Below are 23,046 nucleotides of genomic sequence, written 5' to 3' on the forward strand. Positions count from 1 at the left end.
TGGGCTCTGAGAAAAGCGTCCCAGTAGATCGCTGTGTGTGCTGAGGCCCCAACCCCCCGCCTCTTCCTTCGCCCAGCAGATACCGGGAACTAAAGAGCCGCCCCGAGTAGAGCCGGCCCCGGCGATGCTCCGAGGGAAGAATGCGCCTCCCTGTCGCGGGGGAGGTGGGAGCGTGCTTTCCGGGCCTGCGCCGCACCCGGCCGCGGGCGGGAATGGGAGCCGGGAGCCTCCTCTGGCCAAGCGGGGACTTTTCCACTGTTTCCTCTTTTGCCAACTTCTCCACACTTATAATTGAGGATCTCCACGTCCAATTTAAAAAGCTCTCCGTCGGCCAAGCAGGAAAAAAAGGAAAAACCCTCTTAATGCGGAAGGGAAATCTGGTGCCTCTGTCGCTTCCTGCTGGCGGGCACCTCGATTTGGAATGGCGCATTAACCCCGCGGCTCCCTGCTCCTCAGGGCCGCCAGCCATTTCGCACGCATCCTGGAGCTGGCACCGGGGCGAGGGGGCGGGAAGCCTCGCGTCCCCCCATTCCTCTCTGTGCGCTCATTTTGCACGGCGTGGGTGCAGTGTTGCCTGGGCCGCTGCGCCAGAACCCAGACCTTTCCCCCCGGGTTTGTAAACCAGCCAGTGCGGCATGAGATGCCCGGAGCTACAGGTTGCCTGGAGTTCCCAGCCTCTACAAACGCCCCGAGCCCCACAGTTGCTTAGCGAACAGACTCCCGAGGGATGGAAAATGCATTCGTCTCCGCAGCGGTGGGAGGTGGAGACCGAATTAAACGCTTCCCCGGGTGGCCTGCAAGGGAATCTGGGCGGGAGTTCTGGGTGGAGATGGGGGTAGGGCTGCTGGAAGGGAGGCGGGTAAGCCTGGGAACGTATAGAAAGATGTCAGGCCGAAGTTTTTGCTTTTACCTGGAAACCGTCTTGCTCTCTCCCATGGGAAAAGTTCAAGGAGATTTTCCTTAGAATCGTATTTGGAGGAGAGGGGATAATCAGTTGCATGAATCTCGTAGTTCCCACTTGAGAATTCCCTTGGAAACTGGAACCCTGGCATTGGGAAGACACTGGGTAACATCACACCCCGAGGTGCCTGGGTCCCCTCCACCTCCTGATTGGGTGGGGCAAGCCCCGAGTTGACAGTGCCTTTTTCTCGCCCGCCCCCAACTGCGATTGCGCAGTCCGCCTTTCTAGGGCTGTTGAGGCCTGGGAGGCCAAACGCAACCCCGGTCCCTGAGAACTGAGCCCCAACTCCGCTCCGTTTCGTGGTCTAGGCCTTCGGGTGCCCGTGCGCCTCCGCAGCGTCAGAGGCGGCGTACAATTGTCTCGGAGTGACCGTGGCAGGGGCACGAGGATCTCGAGACTCCTCTGGGAGGTGAAGGGATTTGGGGCCAGAATCTCGCAAAACTGCAAAAATAAAATAGAGCGTGTTAGGGTAAACCACGAAGGATTAAAATTCTCAAGACAAATGCAACCTAACAGCAATGCTGGGGCATTTATTGAGCGCTTGCTTTATGCTCCTCTAGGTCTTTCATACGTTGTTTAATGTTCATAACTTAAAAGGTGGAAGTAATAATTTAAACTGAGTTGATGCTTTGGGAAATAACATAACGCAGGTATTCCCGTTCAGGCCAAAATTCTCCAAGTCCTTACTACTTGTCCAGCAACAAAATACTTCCATAAATAAGTGTGAGTAATATGAAGCGCTGGGGTGGAGTGAGTGGGGCCACCAGGCCTGCCCCTGTCAGCAGGATCAGGACCCCGGGCAGAGGGACCTTGATTTTATTCCTAAAATGAAAAGCTGGCCGATTGCTTGGGTGGAAGGCTGGTTCCCTGGACCTACGAGAGCTGCCGGGAAGGTCGGGAGGTCTCTAACTGGGGCTGAGGATGCAGGGTGGTCGCTGCCTCGTCGTTCCCAGGGAATGGGGAAGTGGGGATGCCAGTACTGGTGTCGTCGTGTTGGCCAGGTATCGTGCTGTCGTCGTGTTGGTACGAGCAGGGGCAGCGGCCCCGCTGAGAAATCTGACCCCCGGATCCAGTAGCAGAAGAGAAGGGCAGTTGTAGATAGATTGGATGTGGAGAGCCAGCCGCGCCTGGGACGCAGACGGGACTTGGAAGGAGGGCGCGGGATGCCCAAGGAACCGCTGGGCTGCAGCCGTCCGGGAGGAGGGCGGTGACGAGTTTGAAGGGGGGCACCAGGACCCGCCGGGATGCCGCGTCCCGGGCGTCCCGGCCTAACGCGCACTCGCCGGTCCTCTTCCCCGCCCGTGCAGGTGCCGCCGCCGGACGGGACTCTAAGATGAAGTTATGGGATGTCGTGGCTGTCTGCCTGGTGCTGCTCCACACCGCGTCCGCCTTCCCGCTGCCCGCCGGTAAGAGGCCTCCCGAGGCGCCCGCCGAAGACCGCTCCCTCGGCCGCCGCCGCGCGCCCTTCGCGCTGAGCAGTGACTGTAAGAACCGTTCCCTCCCCGCGGGGGGGCCGCCGGCGGTCCCCCACGCACCCCCACCCGCCGCCCGCACGCACCCCAAGCTGGCAGGGACTGCTGTACGGCCTCCCACGCCCGCGCGGAAGCCCCCTCCCAGGGTGTGGTTGCCGGTTGCCGCCCAAAGGCCCCGACGCCTGGTCGTTACATGACGCGTGCTGGTTCGTCCAGCACAGGGGGTATCAAATGTTTATGCTGTCCGTTTAGCGTTGCGATGAACAGATATTTTCGCTACCACTGCCACCACCATAGGAAACCAACACAGCCTTCCCCTTTTCTCAGCGTCCCCATCCTGTAGACACACTCCCTTTTTTTTTTTTTCTTTCTTTCTTTCTTCCAAAGCCCTTTATCTGTTTGGGTGTGCCTGGCTGTGCCGAATTCTGAAAACAATTGCATTTCCATCCTAAACTGCCCTTGCAAGGGAAGAGGCTGAGGTTTTTCCAAAGCCAAGCCAGAGTCAGAGAAAACACAGAAGGGCCTCGATTTCCAGAACAAGCATCTGGGTAGTGTCAAATCTGTTCAGAAAAGTTCCGGTTCTAGAAAGACTGAACGGTGAAGAGTGCTAGCTAGGACTAGGGGGAAAAAAAGCTGTAGTTCACTGCACACGCGACAATATTAACTCTTAAGAAAAGACTACATAGATAGATAAATAAATAACTGTGATTTCCCCCTCAAAAATGTTTTAGATGGCACTCTATTAGGGCATGTCAACTGTGATTTGATATAATTTACCCTCTGCTCTTCAGAAGTTTATCTGTTGCTTAAAGCAAGGTATGTGCATACATTAAAAGTTAGAGGTTATTGGGGAAATATGTAGGTAACAGAGGTAGCAGTAGAAAATTTGACACAACCCTGATATAAAGCAATGGTGAGCTGTAGCCTGGATGTCACCCTGGCTACTCCCTCTAGCTATTTTGTACTTAAACTGAAGTCAAGTGCACAACGGAAGCAGCCCCCGGGCAAGTCAGTTGTATGCTAAAGAGTCCCCCAAACCTAGTGGCCTTGAGCTAAAAACAGTGCAGGAAACGTGATGTGCTCATTTTATGCTTAATTACAACAATAAAAGCATCTTCTTCCAGAAGTCCCAAGAAAAGGGGGAAAAGTGCATTTTTTAAGGCAAATTAAGACTTCAGGAGTGACTTGGGGTTAGGAAAAGAACATCCGTTGATCCCTTGAAATTAAAGTAACTGTTCCAAGAGTTTCTGTCAGTTAGTTGTATAAACCTATTTTTTTTTCTAAAATTTATTTATTTTTGAAAGAGAGAGAGTACAAGTGAGGGAGAGGCAGAGAGAGGGAGAGAAAATCCGAAGCAGGCTCTGCATTGTCAGCCCAGAGCCCCACTCCGGGCTCAGTCCCACCAACTGTGAGACCATGACCTGAGCTGAAACCAAGAGTCAGATAATTAACCAACCGAACCACTCAGGCGCCCGTGTATAAACCTATATTTAAAGGCTTCGGTTTCAACCATGAATTTCTACTTTAGTAGAATATAAATGTTTAGTAGTAGTAGTAGTATATAAATGTTTCTCCAACAGAAACAATATAAATGTTTAGTAGTAGTAGTAGTAGTAGTATATAAATATACTACTACTAAACAATATACTAAACAATACAAATGTTTAGTAGTAGTAGTATATAAATGTTTCTCCAACAGAAACTTAAATTTAAAATGCCCCTTAGTGCCATTGTCTTCAGAATAGTACCCATGAGAGCTGAGTAAGCGGCTTTTCGTTCACTCAAACAGCCTAGGCCAGAGGAACAGGAACAGTGTTAGATAATAGTTCTCTAGCCAGGATGTTCAGGAGAAATATGACTGGGCCTGATTATGAAGCTGATTAATTCATGGAAATTTAATTAGCATATTAGTATCATGTCTACCTCAGCTTATTCAGTGCTGGCTCTGCTTTCAACTAATTCTGACTTTGGACAAGTTACTTACTTTAGACCTCAGTGAAGTTTACAACCATGCCATAAAGGGAGGCCTTTCCACTCCCCAAACGCCAATGGCTATGAGATTTTGTCCCCTTAGCCTTCATGTTCCTGCCCTAACTGTCCTCTGGGTAAAGGCTCAGGAGGAGAGACACCCCCCCCCCACCTCACTGGAATCCCCTGGGGATCTTTATTTTTTTTTTTTTAATTTTTTTTTCAACGTTTTTTATTTATTTTTGGGACAGAGAGAGACAGAGCATGAACGGGGGAGGGGCAGAGAGAGAGGGAGACACAGAATCGGAAACAGGCTCCAGGCTCCGAGCCATCAGCCCAGAGCCTGACGCGGGGCTCGAACTCACGGACCGCGAGATAGTGACCTGGCTGAAGTCGGACGCTTAACCGACTGCGCCACCCAGGCGTCCTGGGGATCTTTAATGGCATACTGATGCCGGACCTCACCCTGAGAGATTCTGATTTAGTTGGTTTGGGGTGTGGCTTGGGCATTTGGAGATTTAGATGTCCCCCAGGTAACTCTATTGTGCAGTCAGGGTTGAATCCCTATGATTTGATAATACTCTAAGAAAACCTGTGCCCCATGTAAGATAGAACCGGTAACAAAGCAAACAAGGTAGCATAATCCCACTGATTAGGGCAGGGTGGGGTGTGCAAAGGACTGGTGGGAGAAGGGACATTACTTCCCTTTTCCAAAACTGATGCTGAGTCATCACTGGACAAGATTCCTACTACTGTATTTACATTTGAACCAGCAGAACACACCCGATTCTGTTTTATCTATGGCAAGACCCAGTAGATCCTAGAGGACATTTGAAACGGAAACATTCCAAAGAGAAACTGAGCTGCATTGTAAGCCAAGTTGACTTCTTTCCAGGTATGTTCAATTCGGTAGCAAGCTGTCAGTGCAGGGAAGGCAGAATAATGACAATGTGCAGACTTCGAACACTCAACCAGAGTCAGCATGCCCCTGTCACAGTGCTGACATGTATATCTTGCACTCTACACCGTGCAACTGGTTAAGGCTTATGTAGAAAACATTAAGTCACTCATTTCATTCGAAAATCGCCCCTCTTATTTTCAAATGCTTGTGACTCAGTGATTGAGCAAAGGCTCTTTCGGGCCACCTTAACAGCCACTCTGTTCAAAGGGGGCTGGACTGCATGCACTCACTCCTGAGGTTGTATGTGTTCTGCTCCCAATGTAAACGAAATGGCCAGAATTCTGTTTCTAGCATCATCACAAGGTGAACCACCAAATAGAATGCATAGCTGGCTCACTTGCTTGCCTATAGGTTGGCTATCAAGTAAACGGGCTGTGGCTACCTCCTGTAGCAACTACGAACTTGTCTAAACTCAAGAACTTGTGGTTTTCCCTTTGGGGCATCCAAGACTTTTCCCTTTAGCTATCTTTTTCTTTTGTTTTCTGTATCTTCTTCAAAGGGTGATTAGAGCAGGCACGAGGAAACTAGGAGGTGAAAAAGAAGGTGAAATTAGCAGATGTCAGCATTGTAGGGCTGAAAGTTAACCCCTTGTGGTCCTCAGGGTAAAGCAGCATGTCCAAAGTGCCAGAGTTCCACCACGGTGGGTGGCAGTCTGCAGACACTAGGACCAGTTTCCCCAAACCACTGAGATGCAGAGCTTTTGGTTTTGCTACCTAGGGAGGAAGGTCTTCAACTAGTGACTCAAACCCTGTTGCACAAGGTTGTCGGAATTTATTAAAGGTTCGTTAATCGTCATGTATGCTGGATCTCGGCTGTATATGACAGCTCTGTGTTTCACAAGCAAAAGCAGAAAGTGCATGTGATTTTAAAATTTGCAACCTAGGGGCGCCTGGGTGGCTCAGTTGCTTGAGCATCTGACTTCGGCTCAGGTCATGATCTCGCAGTTCCTGGGTTTGAGCACCATGTCGGGCTCTGTGCTGACAGCTCAGAGCCTAGAGCCTGCTTCAGATTCTTTCTCTCTCTCTCTCTGCTCCTCCCTGCTCATGCTGTATCTCTCTCTCCCTCTCTCTCTCTGTCTCTCTCAAAAATAAAATAAACATTAAAAAAATAAAAAATAAAATAAAATTTGTGATCTAAAAACATTTATTTGTTCAACAAATAATGTCTGCCTACAGGTGCCAGGCACTGTCCTAGGTGCTAGGAAATCCCTGGTACATATAATAGACAAAAGTCTCTGCCTTCATGGCACATACTATCCTAGTAGATGTATAGTGTGGTACGCTTAAGCAGTATTGTAAACCAAAACTAAACATGAACTGCCTTGGGCTAGGACAGTGGACTTTTTGTGTGCCTAGAAGCCAAGTAGAAGAAACAGTGAGCATTTTTTAAATTATAATTATAGGTAGTGCACAATTTATGGTAATATGATGGGATTATATTCCACCAGTCGGGTAGCAAGTGACAAAATTTTCTATGAAAACAATCTTATAAATCAAGCCTGGGCTGGACCACACAAATCTAGGTGTAAACCATAATATAGCTAAAATATAATTCACAATATTATTAGGCTAGAGCCTCTTCCTGGGGTGTCGGTCCCATAATCTGCAGAAAGAGGGCACAGAGCAAGAAATCAGGGAATTTCAACAGGCAAGAGTTGCACTTCACACAGTCAGATCAGACTAGGGTTTGGATCCCAGCCTGGGCACATAACCAGCTATTGATTGCTTTTCTCTTAAACCTCAGTTTCCTCATCTGGAAAACGGGGACAGTATTAAAACCATCTCAGGGGCTGCGATGAGGGTTAAACAAGATAATGCACTGTAAAACCCATGCCCCATAAGTAAGTATTGCCGTTGTTAGTCGCCATCTTCCTCCTTCCAACAGCCCAGTGAACGCCTTTTTCTGGCCTCCCCCTTCCTTTTCAGCCTCTGCCAAGACATTGCTCTAAATGGTGGAATTTCAAGTAGCACAACATAGTAAGGACAGTGAAAGAAATGCAAGCCTTACAGGCAGGCTCTTTTGGGCCCTGAAGTCATCATTTGGTCAGCACTAGTCAGGGTGGCCTTGCCTGGAATTCTACCACCGCATCCCCCCCCTCCACCCCCCACCCCCCCCACCCCGGGTCAGGCTCCCTGGCTCCTCCTGGACTTCACACCTCCTTCTCTTCCTCATTTTCTGAGCCCATGTAGTTTCTGTGAAATTTTTCCCACCAGCTTCCCGTGGGCATGTTAGGGTGACCCTCTTCCCCCACTGCAAGAAGGCAGACAGACCCTTGTGTAAATGATGGGGGCCAAGGGGGAGGGACTGTGGTTTGGAGGCTACCTATATTGAGTATTTCTGTTTTAAGTGATCCCTGTTGGATATTTAATTTAAAAATGCTTATTTTAATTTGGTTCAGAAACCCAGCAAAAAACTTTCAGTGAAATTTAGTAAATGTTCAGCCCATTGTTATCCAGCAAAGGAAGCTTCTAGAAGCTGGTTAAATGTTAAGTTTCAAATCTAATGTTATGGGATATAGAATTTGGAATAAATAAGCAGCATCTACCTATTGCTTTTTCTTGCTTTACTGGCTGTATGAATGAGCCGTACTATAATAAATTAACTTCCCAAGCTGGAAAGGGGCCCTGCCCCTTGGGATGAGGCTCCTGAAATCAATAAATTGCATGTCAGACCCTTTTAGGAAGCACGGATTCCTCACTTGAGATCTGAGACCAGTATCTCACTCTGGCCCCAGTCTGGAGACCTATATCAAACTGTCGCCATTTAGTGAAACCTATTTCAGGCTTAATTTGGGTTGGCCAATCTTAGGACCTTCAGCTGACCCAACAGCCTAAGAATTATGCTTAAGAGATTCTGCTTTCACTGATATAAAAATAAAAGGGCTTTTCTCCCCCTAACATCCCTTTCATCTTTATTTATTTAGCCCTTAATGGTCCATAGCACCTTCATTCAATTAAAACACTTATTTAATCAATCACTTGAGCTCAATCAAGAAGCAAGTCTTAAATATCTTTAATGTGCTAGGTGTTGTGTGGCTTCAAAAAGACAAAATTGCGAATTTAAACAGCTCATGATCTACTTACACACAATGGATAGGCAGATGGGTGGGTGGGCGGATTATCAGTCAGACAGATAGATATGTCTACCAAGGGCTTTACATTAGCTGAGGTCATGGTAAGAATTCCTAGCAATGAGGTCACTGGGATTTAGAGATCATAGCAGGAAAGGATTCAGGGAAGAGTGAGGATTTGAGCTCATACTTGAAAGATGGGTATTAGGAAGGGAAGGGAAAGGGAAAAAGGCACATTCCAGACTCGGGAGAAGCATAGGCAAATTTATGACTATGATATGGGGAAGGGGCAGGTGGTGAATGCAAGGAGGAGGCCAGACCAGTCGCCAAGTGCTGCGAACAGGTGGCAGGAAGTGGTGTGAAATTTAGGATATCTCCGTAGGTGATACCCAGATTATGAGATGCTGTAAAATCCTGGAGAAGAAGGGGTTTGCTTTTTTTTTTTTTAAGTTTATTTATTTATTTGGCGGGGGGAGGGAGACAATATGAGTGGGGGAGGACACAGAGAGAGGGAGAGAGAGAGAATCCCAAGCAGGCTTCACGCTGACGATGACAGCGTGGAACCTGATGTGGGCCTCAGACCCACAAACCACGAGATCCCCGACCTAAGCCTAAACCAAGAATCTTACGCGTCACCAACTGAGCCACCCAGGTGCCCCAGGGGTTCTCTGTTTTTGATGGCAGCAGGGCACCCCTGGAGCCTCTCAAGTAGGCAGGTGGCTGGGAGTGGGATTGTGCTGAACTTCTTGCTGCAGAAGTGACTCAGGTACACAGGCCGCTCACAAGTGGAGTCGGTGGCATAGGTGTAGTTTTCATTTTGCAGTATCGTGCCCTCATTTGTAAAAAGTGTCTAGGCATAGACACAGTTTACTAATCCTCCAGTAAGTGAATAACTACAACTACAAGCTGAATAATAAAGCTAGTGTCATAGTGCTTCTTAGCTATCCACGTGCTCAACTCCGTTTTTAATAAGTTTTATATCTTATGCTAAAATTAAGGAAGTTTGAGCTCTACTGGAAAGGAGGAGATACTTTTATCCCCATTTTACAGAATAAGAAATGAGACCCAGAGACCTGCTCAAGGTCACAAATCTAGTAAGTGATGACACCAAAATTTAGACCTCAGACTTCTGGTCTCAAAGCCAGTATTTCTTGGCTTAACACAGACTGTGTTCCCGTATTAGTAGACTGAGAAAACACAAACACTGGCTTGCTAAAAATACATTCACTAACCCTGAAACACAGATTTTTCAAGAAAATCAAAAGAGCAACCTAATAGAAGCAAGGAATATTAAATTATCTTTATCTTTAAGCCTTTTTTTTTTTTTTTTTTCCATTTGGGTAGCAGCCGGCCTAGGCTCATATTATTAATAGCTACTTTGAAATCCAGACCAGAAGCTTTTAAGGAGGGATACGTGAATTTCTGTACGTACTTCTATATCACTGATGTTTGTTGCAGTGAGAGCAGGCTCCTGAACATTTTGGGACAAAGTGAGGTCTGCTCGAATGTTTGATAGGCTGGCAGCATTCGGGAGGCCTTCTGGGAGGCATTCATTCTCAGATCACTCCCATTTTGCCCAGGGAAAGGGGACATTCACATGGGAAGCCACAGGTGACTGCACAAGCACCAGAGTGATCGCCACAGCGGGAATAAATGGATCTGCACAGGCCGAGCTTGGGTCACCACTAGGAATTGACCAGTTAGCTCAGTAGACAAAACCCACTTTGGCATGACCTTAATAAGGTAATGGAGGTAGAAAGGTGTTTTTTTTTTTTTTTAATGTTTATGTATTTATCTTGAGAAAGAGAAAGAGAGGCAGAGAATCCCAGGCAGGCTCCACCCTGTCAGCGTGGAGCCCGACGTGGGGCTCGAACTCCCCAACTTCGAGATCATGACCTGAGCTGAAATCAAGAATTGGATGTTTAACTGACTGAGCCACGCAGGTGCCCCTGGAAAGGCATGGTTTTAAAAGTCTCCAAATTTTTTGTTTGTAAACCTGCAGAAAGAATGTTGAAAAACTATTGTGCAGTTCTGAGATGATATCTATAATTTTTTAATCACAAGCTTAATAGTTGTACGAGATATAATTTCCAGGGGATTGGCGAAATCTTGGAGCTGCAAATTTAGTTGATTCAGTGCGTGGAAAACCATCAAACTACAGCCCAGATTAATTGACTTTTGGGTCAGAAAAGATATGACTTCATTTTCAGTTTAAAGACACATGTTAATGTATATCCCTGACAACCATTACACTTCTGGATCCTAATTAGGTGATGAATAGACAGATGGGTGGATGGACAGACAGATAAAGCCCAGAGCCTTGCTGTGAGTGCCTGACCAGAAGGAAATATGGAACCACCCACTTCAGAATATCTTGGTTTATTTGTATGGGACTTCATAGTACATAGTTCACAATACAATTAACACCCATGTATCCTTTACCAAGACTGACCTCTTAGCATTTTGCTTTTTTTTTTTTTTTTTTTGAGAAAATTTTTTTTTTCCTTGAGAATTAGTTGCAAACATAACATCAAATATTCGGCACGTACCTTCTAAGCACGAGGACCTGACCTTATATAACCACAGTTCAGTTGTCAGTCTCAGGAAGTTTAATAATACTGCTATCCAATAGATAACCCATATTCGGATTTCCCCAGTTGTGACAATAATGTCCTTTATAGTTTGTTCTCCTTAACCAAGGATCACAAATTGCGTTTGATTATCATATTTCTTTATTCTCCATTAGAATAGCTCTGAAGCTTTTTTTTTTTTTTTTTACCATGACATTGACAGTTTTGAAAAGATCTGATGTCTTGCCTGCTATTTTGCAGACTGCCCTTCAGTGTGGATTTCTGTGATTGTTTCCACGTTATGAGATCCGGGTAAACGTCCTGGGACTAAGTTTGTGATGGTGTGTCCTCATGTCAGGAGCCACCCGATCCCAGTGTGCCCCAAAGAGCCATGCGGCCTGAACTGTCCTCACATGGCACCTGCAGCTTTCATCCCCTGGACAGGGCTTCCCAGTGACATGAGTGAGATGGGCAGGAAGTGCACCTCTCTCACTGAGGTGGAAGGCTGATCGCAGGAGGGGACGTGGGAAAAGAGAACTTGCCACAGGAGCGTTCGTAGGCTGATTTCAGGATGCAGCACCTCGGAAACTGATTCCTTTAACCTGTAGAAAGTTTTCGTGTGCCCTCAGCAGGACACCTGCCTGCTCAGTGTGAAAACACGGACCCATACCCATAGTGGACACAAAAATATCATTTGTGGGCTGTGAACTCAGTGGGTGTTTGTGTGGTTAGTTTTCGGGCATTTCTGGGGAGCACAGAAGCAGCAGCACAAACAGCACCTGCTGCTTCCGCACCCAGACCTCAGACCACTCTGCTGGGGCTCCAGGCCCTCTGCTCTGGGGAACACACTAGACCAGACTAACAAGGGACAGTGTCTGCACCTCCTTCGGGCTAATCTGGCTTTGTGCAGACAGGCAGAGTTGATCTTTACACTGCTGCCCCCATGTAGGTGTCGCTGAAGAATTGTCACGGGCAACCATATGGACTTCAGACCCCATTGGTTAAATGCTTTCAGGCACTGAGCAGAAAACTCTGTTCCATTGTGGTAAAGATGGGACTATCCCCATTTTAAGGGGAAATTGGGACTCCGCAGGGTTAAGCAACTCAGCCAGACTCTGGACCAAGGGCAGCCCGAGTCCGGAACTCACTCTTGTGACCACACCCCCCCAGGTCCCCTCCTGCCAGCTCAAGACACTCCTATCTGATCCCTCTGGCTATGTCAGGAAGAGAAAAGTCAGGTGTTGGGATTTTGTAAATGCCAATCATTGTTGAATGATAGGTATAGCTGATTTCATGAGGAGTCTTTGAGATGCCAGTAAATTCATTCACTGGGGGGTAGAAAGTCTCTCCTCACATCTGACTACAGGAATCTATGGAACTGGCCCAGATGATTGAGAACACTTTTCTTTCACCCCCTTTATTTTCCTTTCATCTTCTTTTTATCCCTCCTCTTCGTGCCCAAGTCCCTCAGACCCTCTTACCCATGGCCCCTGGGGAGGGCTGAGGGAAGTAGGATGCAGAACCCTGGAACATTCTGCTGCGTCTGGCTTCAGGCAGGGCTTTGTGGGAAGGAAGAAGCCAAGGGTCCTTTGCTTCCAGGTTCCTTTCGAGTTTCCCCTCAAAAACCACCCTGCCTCTAATAACACCATAAGGGATTATGTTTTCAATTGACTTTTTGCGCACTTGATTTTATTGGGTCACTTTCTCACCCTTCCCATAAATTTTTTATAAAGGCAATAGCCGAGCTCATGGTGTGTGCTTGTTAGCATGGGGCGTTTACTGCTGACTATGGAGTGCTTTTAGCTCACACCAGGCGTTCATGGATTAGTTAACAAATGGACGCCCTATGGGGTGTGTTTGTGACTTAAAAGTAGGAGAATGGACATTTTCACCCCAGGGGAGCCATGCTGTATTACTGTAAAATTATTAACATAACTGTAATAAAAGCATGGACCACATAGGTGGAAATCAGAACAGAGCAATCAGAATCTGGATAGCAAAATGATATACTGTCCGTCTCCTCCTGAGTGAGGTTTTTTGGCTATTTGTATTCATGGAATAATTTCCATTACACTCATGACAAGTTTTCTTAGTTAAGTTGTAAGATAAAAATTCAAGATAGTATAACTAATACTCGTGTGCAATGCTGGTCAGAGTAGGTGGAGATAGTGAATAAAATGGCATTTTGAAAAGCGAAGTGGCTTTTAAAAGTGTACCCAAGGCTCCTTTTCCTAGTCTCTGAAATGGTTTGCATTCTCGTTGGTCTTTTTCTTCTGCCTTGAGAGGATCCAGAAATGCTTTTTTAAACAACAAAACACTGGTGTTTTTATAACGCAAATACTTTCAAATAAACCCATGTCATGCCTTCTTGTCAACAAACCACGGGTCACGGAGAGAATGCACTGGTAGCTCAGGCAGTGGTCACAATGACTTAGTAAATTGCCACAACCGCTGATTATTCTTTGGGAAAGAGCTGCCATAGACTCCTCTTGAAGGTAACCCAAGAGTAGCCAATAGCTAGGACAGCCCGTCTCACACTGGGTGAATACTCTGCCCGGTATAGGAAAGCAAGGACGGTCATCAGCATTCTGGGGCTTAGTGACCTGTAGACTTTTTATTTTTAATTAATTCAAATAAGTGAATAAAATCAACGCTTATAAATAGCAGATGACAAAACGCCGTAGAACTCTCCAGAGAACTGGAACATTCTCGTGGACTAACACCACACATTTCAGAGGTCACTGAGGGGCAAATAAGAACAACAGGCAACAGCTTCCAAGACAAGCTGGATCTATGATGCATTTGGTAGCAGTTACCGTGGGCGATTCTAGCCTTGGAATCATCAGCCGGGTATGACCCAAACGTGCTTGAAGCAGCGAAAACAGAAATGGATAAAAATGAGATTTTAAGAAAATGGCAAGTGTAGCGTTTGACTATCAGCTGATGGGGACAGAAGGATGACAGCATACTGGTGTACTGTGTCCCCTCAGAAGTCATCGGCTCCATCCCTACCTTTACAGATACATACTGAGGTGTAAGGATGCCTCCCACGAGAGGAGACAGTTCACCTCTTTAGGCAAGAGGTAAACCGAAAAGGTTGAGAACGCTAGAACCTAAAATACCTCCCATGGAAGGAGAAGGCCCCACAGCTCAGGAGTCAGAGCGCTGGTCTTATAAAATATCTCCCTCGGGGTTTTGTGGGGCCCTGAGCAGAATGGTCCTGAGGCATCAGGCAGAGGCGGGCCTCTCCCTAACAGGGTTGACCGAAAATGGATTCCCCACCAAGACCTAGACTGCCTGCATGTTAGGGTTTTAGCACTTGGGGAGAGAGTGGACAGAGAAGGTCTCATTAACCTCAGAAGGGCTAAACAACTAGTCCAGGGTCACGAGTCCAAGGTCAGGGACTGACCCCAGACTGTAATTCCAGGCTCTACAGCGAGAGCCTCATCATTTGGTGCCAGAGTGAGTTTGAGAAGTTTCCGGAGATGGGGCCTCTCTGTCTGAAGCTGCCATGCCACCACCCTTGGCTGCTGGTTTTCCGGTTTTAACTGGGAAATTGCCAGATCTGCCTTAGAGTGATATGCAAGAACCAGGGCATGGGAGATGCCCCTGAAAGGCATGGCTTTTCCGTTTTCAGAGACAGTTTACTGTATCCTGTGGCTCAGGGCAGCCTAACTTTAGAATCTCCTTCATGTAACTCAGTTCGTACTGGATTTTCCAACAAAAGTCGGTATCTCACTTCTTGTTCTGAATTTGGTAAATGTGTACAGGTGAAATCAGCATAATTTTGCACTTGCTCCAGAGTAAATTACCACATGCCTCAAGACTTGAAAAGCTGCATGGTAGTAGAATTTTTACTTAAAAACAAATAGGTGGCCTGGGACCCTAGAACAGGTGGAGCTTTAAAAACTAAACCAACTTGAGTTCACATTTACGAGGAATGTGGGTTTTTTGTTTTTTGTTTTTTTTATCTTCTCTAAGCTTCAGTTTCCTGATCTGTAAGGTTAGATAATATGCAATCTCTACTTTAGCCTTGCAGGGATGTTGTTGGCCTTAAAGTTAACATTGTGTGAAAGTAAGCATCCTTCCTACCTTTATATTGGTAATATTTTTAAGTGCATCCAGGAAGTTATTTTAAATATAGAATGATGAAATTTTGTAATGTGAGGAATTTTAAAGCTAAGACTCCACCATGTGGTTCTTATAACATTTCAGTGTTAGTGACAAAAATCATGTTTGTATCTTATTGAAAAGTAAAAACAGGGATGCCTGGGTGACTTAGTTGGTTAAGCGTCCGACTTTGGCTCAGGTCATAATCTCACAGTTCATGAGTTCGAGCCCCACATCGTGCTCTGTGCTGACAGTGCACAGCCTGCTTGGATCCTCTGTCTTCCCTCTCTGTCTCTCTGCCCCTTCTCTGCTTGCACTCAATCTCTCTTCCTCTCTCTCTCAAAAATGAATAAATATTTTTTAAAAAATTTTTTAAAGAAAAGTAAAAAAATGTATTCTAAAGAATGACATTAGTTGGGAATTTTCTTGAGAAGTTAATCAACCAGGCTGATTCTTTTCATGTAAACACACATGTGCGCATGTGCATACACACAGATATGTATGTATATATGTGTGCGGATAGATGGAACTTCTGTTTTTCATATACATATGAAACTGCGGAGCAGTTTGTACTTTACCAGGTGCACAGGTGGGTAAAGAATATCAGATTAAATATTCCCACCCGCAGGGGTTTTTCCCCTTGTGTCCCATCTGTGGACGGCCTTTCAGGAGAGGCTCTGCATGGGAGGACAGACTGCCCAGCACTCAGCAGCCCCAGGCTTGGCCTTCCGTGGCCTCATACCGGAACAGGGCACCACCTGGAGCAAAGCCATTCGGGCACTGGTTCCAGATGCGCCCCCCACCTGTGTGGCCTTGGCTGAAGCGGCAGCTCACTTCTGTGGACCTCAGTGTATTAACCCTTGCCCTTCTAGTCCATAGAAGCTGGGTGCTTTACAGTTATGTACAGAAGCTGGTCCTCCCCAGAGCAAGAAATAGTTGGGCCTTCTTGCTGGGCCCCTGCATCCCTGAGGCTTACTTGGCCCGGAAGACAGCTCCTCTAAGAGGAGGTACTGTGGGTTCTAAGAGCCAGCCCCCTTTATTCTGGAACCCTCAGAGCCTCAGAGACCTTCCCTCCATTCTCGGAGCCCATTCCTACTCCAGGTGAGGCGTTATCTCCTCACTGCTTCATAGATTACTTTGTGCTGCCTTCCTTTGGGGCCCATGGGTTCAAGACAGGCTGAATGAAGACTGGCTTAGGCCCCTGGGCTGAGGACACAACTTGATAGGAGTATAAAATGACCTCTTTGATTAAAATATAGTTAATAACCTGTAGTGTTTTTAAGAAAAATCTAACGTTTAGGAGACTGCTTTGTCTACTCAATGCCTACTCAACTCAGATAATGTTTTGAATTATGTACTTTTTAGGTAGCCTATTACAAGGACTACTCTGAGGCCTTACCGTTGTTTCTATAAAAACTCAACTGCCTTTACAAAACAGGCAACATCCCAGTCCTTTGTTCCTGAGGTGACTTTACTATATTTTCCCCATAATCGAGGGAGGCAAAGTCTCACTCTGAATGGTTTATTCCCAGAATTATGCCCCAGTACAGGGTCTCATTTGTTTAAATAACACTGTTTATACAAAGGACACATCACAGTTAAAGTATTTTAAAGAGAATAATGCCAGAATATATGGTTGCATACTGAAGGATCACTTAAATGCATTTGAACATCTTGATTTTTTAAAAACGTTAGCTTTTAGATGGACGTGTTTTTCCCAGATACATCCTCCAACTGTGTCTGGGAAATGAGCAAGTGTTTGACCTAGTTTTTTTTTTTTAAATGATGCTCCTTTTTTGTGGTTTGCAAATACTTTACTATCAAAGTTAATACTAATGAAGGCTATTTGTGTAGCAGACGTTCTGCCAAGCCCTTTATAGGAGGAAGGAGGAACTGATATGCTATTAGGTTTTAATCTAGGGAACTAATCCAAATCCCAGCCCCTCTGTTTCCCCTCAGTGACATGAATTCTTGGAAGATACAGGCAGCTGTGGGTCTGCCGGGGCTGCGTTCGAGGCCCTGCAGAATTTCTAAGGACAGGCGCAGTGAGGCGTATGGCTCCTTATGCCCCCAAAATGCCTAGTGTTGATAAATTAAGGCACCTCTCTATAAGTGAACTCAGCATCAACATGCCTGGAGTTAGTAATTTAGTTGGAAGAGACAGGCCTAGTTGTTCTCTGGCTTTTTCTGGTTTCTAAAATTCATATCCATGTAAGACTTGCAAGATGAATATTTATTTTTTGCTCTATTTTTCAAGAAGGAAAAGAAGGAAAAAAAAAGGGGGAAAATAAGAACCCTTCGACTCAATAAGAATCGCCTCCGCCCTGAACCTGGGGCTTCCATAAATATTTCCACATTAACAATAAGGTATGAGGGAGATTTTCCCATCAAATGAGAAATTCTTATTAGCTATACCCTTTGGTGTAACATTGAACATTTATTGACTGCTTTCCAGGTTCCTGGAAGCCTTTTAATTCAGGATCAATGATCTGTTCACCACCTCGTCCAAAAGCATGGGTGATTGGTACATTCACACTGCTACACTCATCACCCTGAAAAAGCCAGGTGGAATATCAAATCAAGGGACTAAATGTTCTCATCACAAAGTATAAGTATGTCGCAAGCATTATTTAGGACTGCTTATACTAAAAATTTATCTGCTATTAACCTGAAATTCAAATTTAACTAGGGTGTTCTGCATTTTATCTGGCGGGCAAAACCAGTGGACAAAGCCATGCAGTCAAGATGTCGTAAAAAGGAAGGAAAAGGTTTTGGGGGAACTTTGAAAGTATCAGGCAATAAATAAGAACATTATATATACTGATTCAAATTGTTATTATATATAACTCCAGTGGTATAAAATTATGTAATTTATTGTTACATAAATTAATAAGTCTCTAAACCAGTATAAGTTGAACTTTTGCAACTCAAATGTTTTCCCATGAGTTTAGGTTAAAATTTTAGTAATGTTTCGCCCTCATTTCTGATTAACCTTCAGTTGATTCCTAAGCGATTTTAACTTTCTGTGTCCCCAGGTTCTTAAGTTACTGATCCATTCAGGAATTCTTGAATGGAGCGCAGGGTTGGGAAGGGGGACCCTCATGTGGGTCCTTTTGTAAAACAAAGAGTCTTTGGGGGGAACATGAAGACTTTTTTTGTACTTTGATTAATCACCCCTAATATATCAATTTTAGAAGTTCGGAAACAAAAAAAAGCATGTTTTTTTTGAAACTGAGCACAACTAAATCTAATTTCCTCTTCAAAGCTTCTTCTTGAACAAAAATCGCAAACAGTGTCAGCAGCTCCTTTTTCAAAACAAGAAACTCTGGTTTCTTTAAACCAGAGTGATTTCAAGGTTTTTGTGTTTTAAGAAGAGAAAACTTCCTAAGGAAGTCAGCTAGAAAGGGGTTCAGAGGAAATGACAAACTCAGAGTACCCTTCCACGCCAGACCCTGGGAAGGTGTCCGTCCCACGGAGCACGAGCCGTTTCCCAGGCTCAGAATGAAGTGGATATTGAGAGACAGCACTTGAGTGCTTCAGGAAGCTGGAAAGGAAAGTCAGCTTGCAGCTGGATGTTTACCTCTCAGGTGGAAAATGATGGTGCCACTCAGGGCATCACCGCGGCTTCCTGTTTACTTTGGAGCCTGTTATTTCATAATGGTGTTGTTCTCAACTGAAGCCCAAGTGTCCCCTTGAAAAATTAAGGACTCTTTCTTCTGTGCTTTTTCAAGTGCCCTAATTCATTCAAAAAGTACGGAGGGCCTCCAGGGGGCAGACCTATTTTAAGCACTTGGGATTCATTGGTGAGCAAGCCAAGCAAAGGTCCCTGCCTCCTGGAGTTGACTTTCTATCAGAGGAGCCAGACAATGAATAAAAAAACATAAGAAATAAGTCCTACAATGTGTTGGAAGATTGTATAGTTGGGGGCGGGGAAGCAAGGGAGGAGGGTCTGAATTCGAGTTTGGGGACAGATTGCATTTTAAACAGGGAAGTCAGGGTAGGACTTGGTAGTGATGACATTTGGGCAGAGATGTGAAGGGGATGCGGGAATTAGCCTGTGTGTCTGATCTGTGGTTCTCAACTCATGATGATTTTGTCCCCAGGGACATTAAGCAATGTCTAGAGGAGGGTGGGGGGATACTACTGGCACCTCCTGGGCAGAGGCCAGGAATACGGCTCAATATCCTACAACATGGGAGGACAGCCTCCCGTAGCAAAGAATGATCCTGCCCAAAACGTCAGTGGGGCTAAAGTTGAGAAACCCTGTATGTGAGGAACGGTAAGGAGGCCAGGGAGGCTAGAGGGGTGGCAGAAAGGAAAAGAGAAGTAGAAGATGAGGTCAGACGTAACAAAGGCTGGAGGAGAAGGGGTGGCCGGGTCAGGTAGGGCCTTAGGCCAGTGTGGACTTTGGTTTTTACTCCAAGAGAAGAGAAATGGGGAGCCTTTGGAGGGTTTGGAACAGAGAGGGACACGACCTGCATTAACGGTTTTAGGACTATTGCTCTGGCTGCTGAATGGAAAATAGACTGAAGGCTAAGGCTGGCCTGAAGGAGTTCAGGGGCTGCGGTGGGAATCCAGGCAGAGATGCTGGGGCTCAGACCAGGAAGCAGCTTCGTGATTTCCATGCAGCAAAGACATCCACAGCCAAGTTTTAGGTATCAGACAATGAAGTGTCCTGGGGATTCCACACAATCTCCACTCTTTTCATTACAATGCATCCTATAATATAATATATATATTCTATATAACCTAGATAGAGCAGTGTCGATCAATATAGGTCTCTCAGTTGACCAAATGATCAGTAGACACAGTTAAGTTGCGTTAGCTGGATTTTGTTCACACAATAGGATACCTGATATCTGTTTTAACAATCAGTGCGTGAAAAAACAGTGTGCCATGGGTGAGGCACAGTGTAACCCTTCTCTGCTTTACCATGGTCTTGGCAAAGCATAGTTCGCTCTTGTGAACAACTATTTTGAGGTGTATTTTTCGAAGCCGCGTACAACCCTAAACATGCTCAATTACCTACAATTGGGATGGAGGGAGCATAAAAGGTCTAGGACCTAATAACCAGGGGTTTGAATAGCTTTCTTCTTTTAGAAATGTATTTAATTGAGGCGCCTGGGTGGCTCAGTTGGTTGAGCGTCCGACTTCGGCTCAGGTCATGATCTCATGGTTCGTGAGTTCGAGCCCCACGTCGGGCTCTGTGCTGTCATCTCGGAGCCTGGAGCCTGCTTAGGATTCTGTGTCTCCTTCTCTCTCTCTGCCCCTCCCCTGCTTGTGCTCTCTCTCTGTCTCTCAAAAATAAATAAATGTAAAAAAAAATTTTTTTTAATAAAAAAAGAAATGTATTTAATTGTTCAAATAGCTCCTCTTCTCTTACTTGGTCAGCCAAAGCAAATGCTGCAACAGAGCAGAAAACACTAAGGGATTGGGAATTCACGCTCTTACCCAGAGGTCTCGGGCATCTGAGAAGCATCGCCTCCCCATTCCTCTGTGTGATCTCCGTAAAGACTACATCTCTTGTCCTGTGTCCTCCGCGGGAATCCCGGGGCTGCAGAGGCTGGGCCCCACCCCGGGGTCAAGCCGCCTCTCCCACAAACAGCATCCCATTGATTGCTGATACATTTAAATGTCTTCTTACAGTATGACTATATATTTTTAATTTTTTAATGTTTATTTTTGAGAGAGAGACAGAGTGTGAGCAGGGGAGGGGCAGAGAGAGAGAGGGAGACACAGAATCCGAAGCAGGCTCCAGGCTCTGAGCTGTCAGCACAGAGTCCAGCGCGGGGCTTGAACTCACCAACCGTGAGATCATGACCTGAGGCGAAGTCGGACGCTTAACCGACTGAGCCATCCAGTCTCCCCTGCTGTATTTTTTTTTTTTTTTTTAAGTCACGCTGGTCCAAGGAAGCGGTAGTCTCTCGGTCAGTGAAAAGTAGGTTGTTTGCCAGGAAGTTTTTAAGGAAGTTTTAACATACAGTTGGATCCATGAGCTTTTCACTGGTTCTATCAAGATGGGTCTGGTCCCACTCAGCCGCCCAGAGGTGTCGAGTCGGGGAGGGGCTCTGGGGAAGAGTGCTCCGTATTGCAGATGCGAGTGGCAGTGGTGGAGAATCCTTCCCGATCCTCGCCCTCTAAGACAGGGCTTCTCCAAGTACGGTCTGCGGGTCACCTACATCAGAATTCACTAAAAATGGAGATTCTTTGGCCCCCTCCCCGCACCTTCCACCAAGGGCAGGGCCGGGAATCTGCATTTCAGTGAGCATCCCGCACCTTCTCATCCACACGCACATCTGAGAGCCACTCCTCTAGCTTCCATTAGCAGCCGTGAAAAATGGCCTTCAAGGACCAGCCTGCTCACAACAACCTCAATACAGACTCGTTCAGCACGGCAGCTGTTATGCAAATGAAAGGTGCGCTTCTAAGGATTTGCTTTCTGCAAGGAAATGTGTCACCCACCACGCTAGTCCCCCCTTTTAACTGGATACGCTTCCTTCTGTGGAGACGTGGGTGCGTTCTAGCGTCTGTTGTCGGGGGAAGACAGTGGTTACGGAGCCTGACTGGCTGGTGGCTCCGCTGTGGGTCCCATCCTGGCTGACTGTCGGAGGCACTTTGATGTAGCAGACTGCTTGAAAGGATCGCTGTCATCTCACGTGACCTTTTCTGTTTCCTTGTTGAACAGCAAATATGCCAGAGGATTATCCTGATCAGTTTGACGACGTCATGGATTTTATTCAAGCTACCATCAGAAGACTGAAAAGGTCACCCGAGAAACAAATGGCCTTGCCGCCTAGAAGAGAGCGGAATCGGCAGGCGGCGGCCGCCAACCCGGAGAATTCCAGAGGGAAAGGTCGGCGAGGCCAGAGGGGCAGAAATCGGGGTTGTGTCTTAACTGCGATACATTTAAACGTCACCGACCTGGGTTTGGGCTACGAAACCAAGGAGGAACTGATTTTTAGGTACTGCAGCGGCTCCTGTGATGCAGCTGAGACAATGTACGACAAAATATTAAAAAACTTATCCAAAAACAGAAGGCTGGTGAGTGACAAAGTCGGGCAGGCATGTTGCAGACCCATCGCCTATGACGACGACCTGTCGTTTTTAGATGACAACCTGGTTTACCATATTCTAAGAAAGCATTCCGCTAAAAGGTGTGGATGTATCTGACTCGGGCTCCAGAGACCGCTGTGTATTGCATTCCTGCTACAGTGCAAAGAAAGGGACCAAGGTTCCCAGGAAATGTTTGCCCAGAACGGAAGATGAGGACCAAGGAGGCAGAGGAGGAGGAGGAGGAGGAGACAGGAGGAGGAGGAGGAGGAAGGCAGCCATTGGGGGAGCCTGGTAGAGGGAGATCCAGCTACAGAGAACTGGAAGGGAGAGAAAACAGCCATCCAGATTCTCCTGGCCGGCAGCCGACGTCACCAGAAGCTCAGGGCTGGTGTCCCTGGTTGGGCGTTTCCTTTCATCTGATAGAGCCCACCGTCACCGGTCATGGGCACAGTTGCGGATGCACTTGAAGCCAAACCAGTGTGTCTCCTGTGGTTTATTTTCACATGTCTGGAGACACCCGGGGAAATGGTAATCCTGGTGTCATTCCTTGTCGTGATGTTTTACTGCTGAAAGCAAGAGAGGTTTCTTTTTCTGTCACTCAGCGGAGACATACCCCAGGAAAGGAGGAAGGCGAAACAACAACAGCAACGACACAAGAGATAGTTGCCTTTGAATTTGAAAGTTGAGGCCTGAGGTTTACTACAGCCAGCGTTTTTGTGAACGGTCGGTGATTGATTTTGAACATGGTGTGTGGGGTGGGAAGAAGTTGGCTAGGAACCAAAAAGGCTGTCCTCGTGACTAAAAACAAACCTGAAGGTATTTCCTTTATGTCCTTGGAAACAGGAAGCCAGTTGTGGTTTTCGGCAGCATTCTTGCAGGAG

The 23,046-nt window shown here is 46.4% G+C and overlaps 1 protein-coding gene across 2 annotated transcripts; it reads left to right on the forward strand.

Annotated features, from left to right (window-relative positions):
* Positions 1–2,273: 2,273 nt before the first annotated feature.
* On the forward strand, positions 2,274–22,323 carry GDNF (glial cell derived neurotrophic factor). Of its 2 annotated transcripts, none has more exons than XM_047073881.1 (2): positions 2,274–2,445; positions 21,798–22,323. In XM_047073881.1, exons 1-2 carry the CDS (start codon positions 2,295–2,297, stop codon positions 22,280–22,282), a joined length of 636 nt encoding a protein of 211 aa, XP_046929837.1. In that variant the 5' UTR covers positions 2,274–2,294; the 3' UTR covers positions 22,283–22,323. The 2 variants fall into 2 exon arrangements, with proteins under 2 accessions (XP_046929837.1, XP_046929843.1); XM_047073887.1 differs by having other exon boundaries at positions 2,274–2,367.
* Positions 22,324–23,046: the final 723 nt, after the last annotated feature.

This window comes from Lynx rufus, unplaced genomic scaffold (genome assembly GCF_022079265.1).
Source record: "Lynx rufus isolate CCGP_SWC_20201006 ecotype Redwood Valley unplaced genomic scaffold, mLynRuf1.p SCAF_1, whole genome shotgun sequence".
NCBI lineage: Eukaryota > Metazoa > Chordata > Mammalia > Carnivora > Felidae > Lynx > Lynx rufus.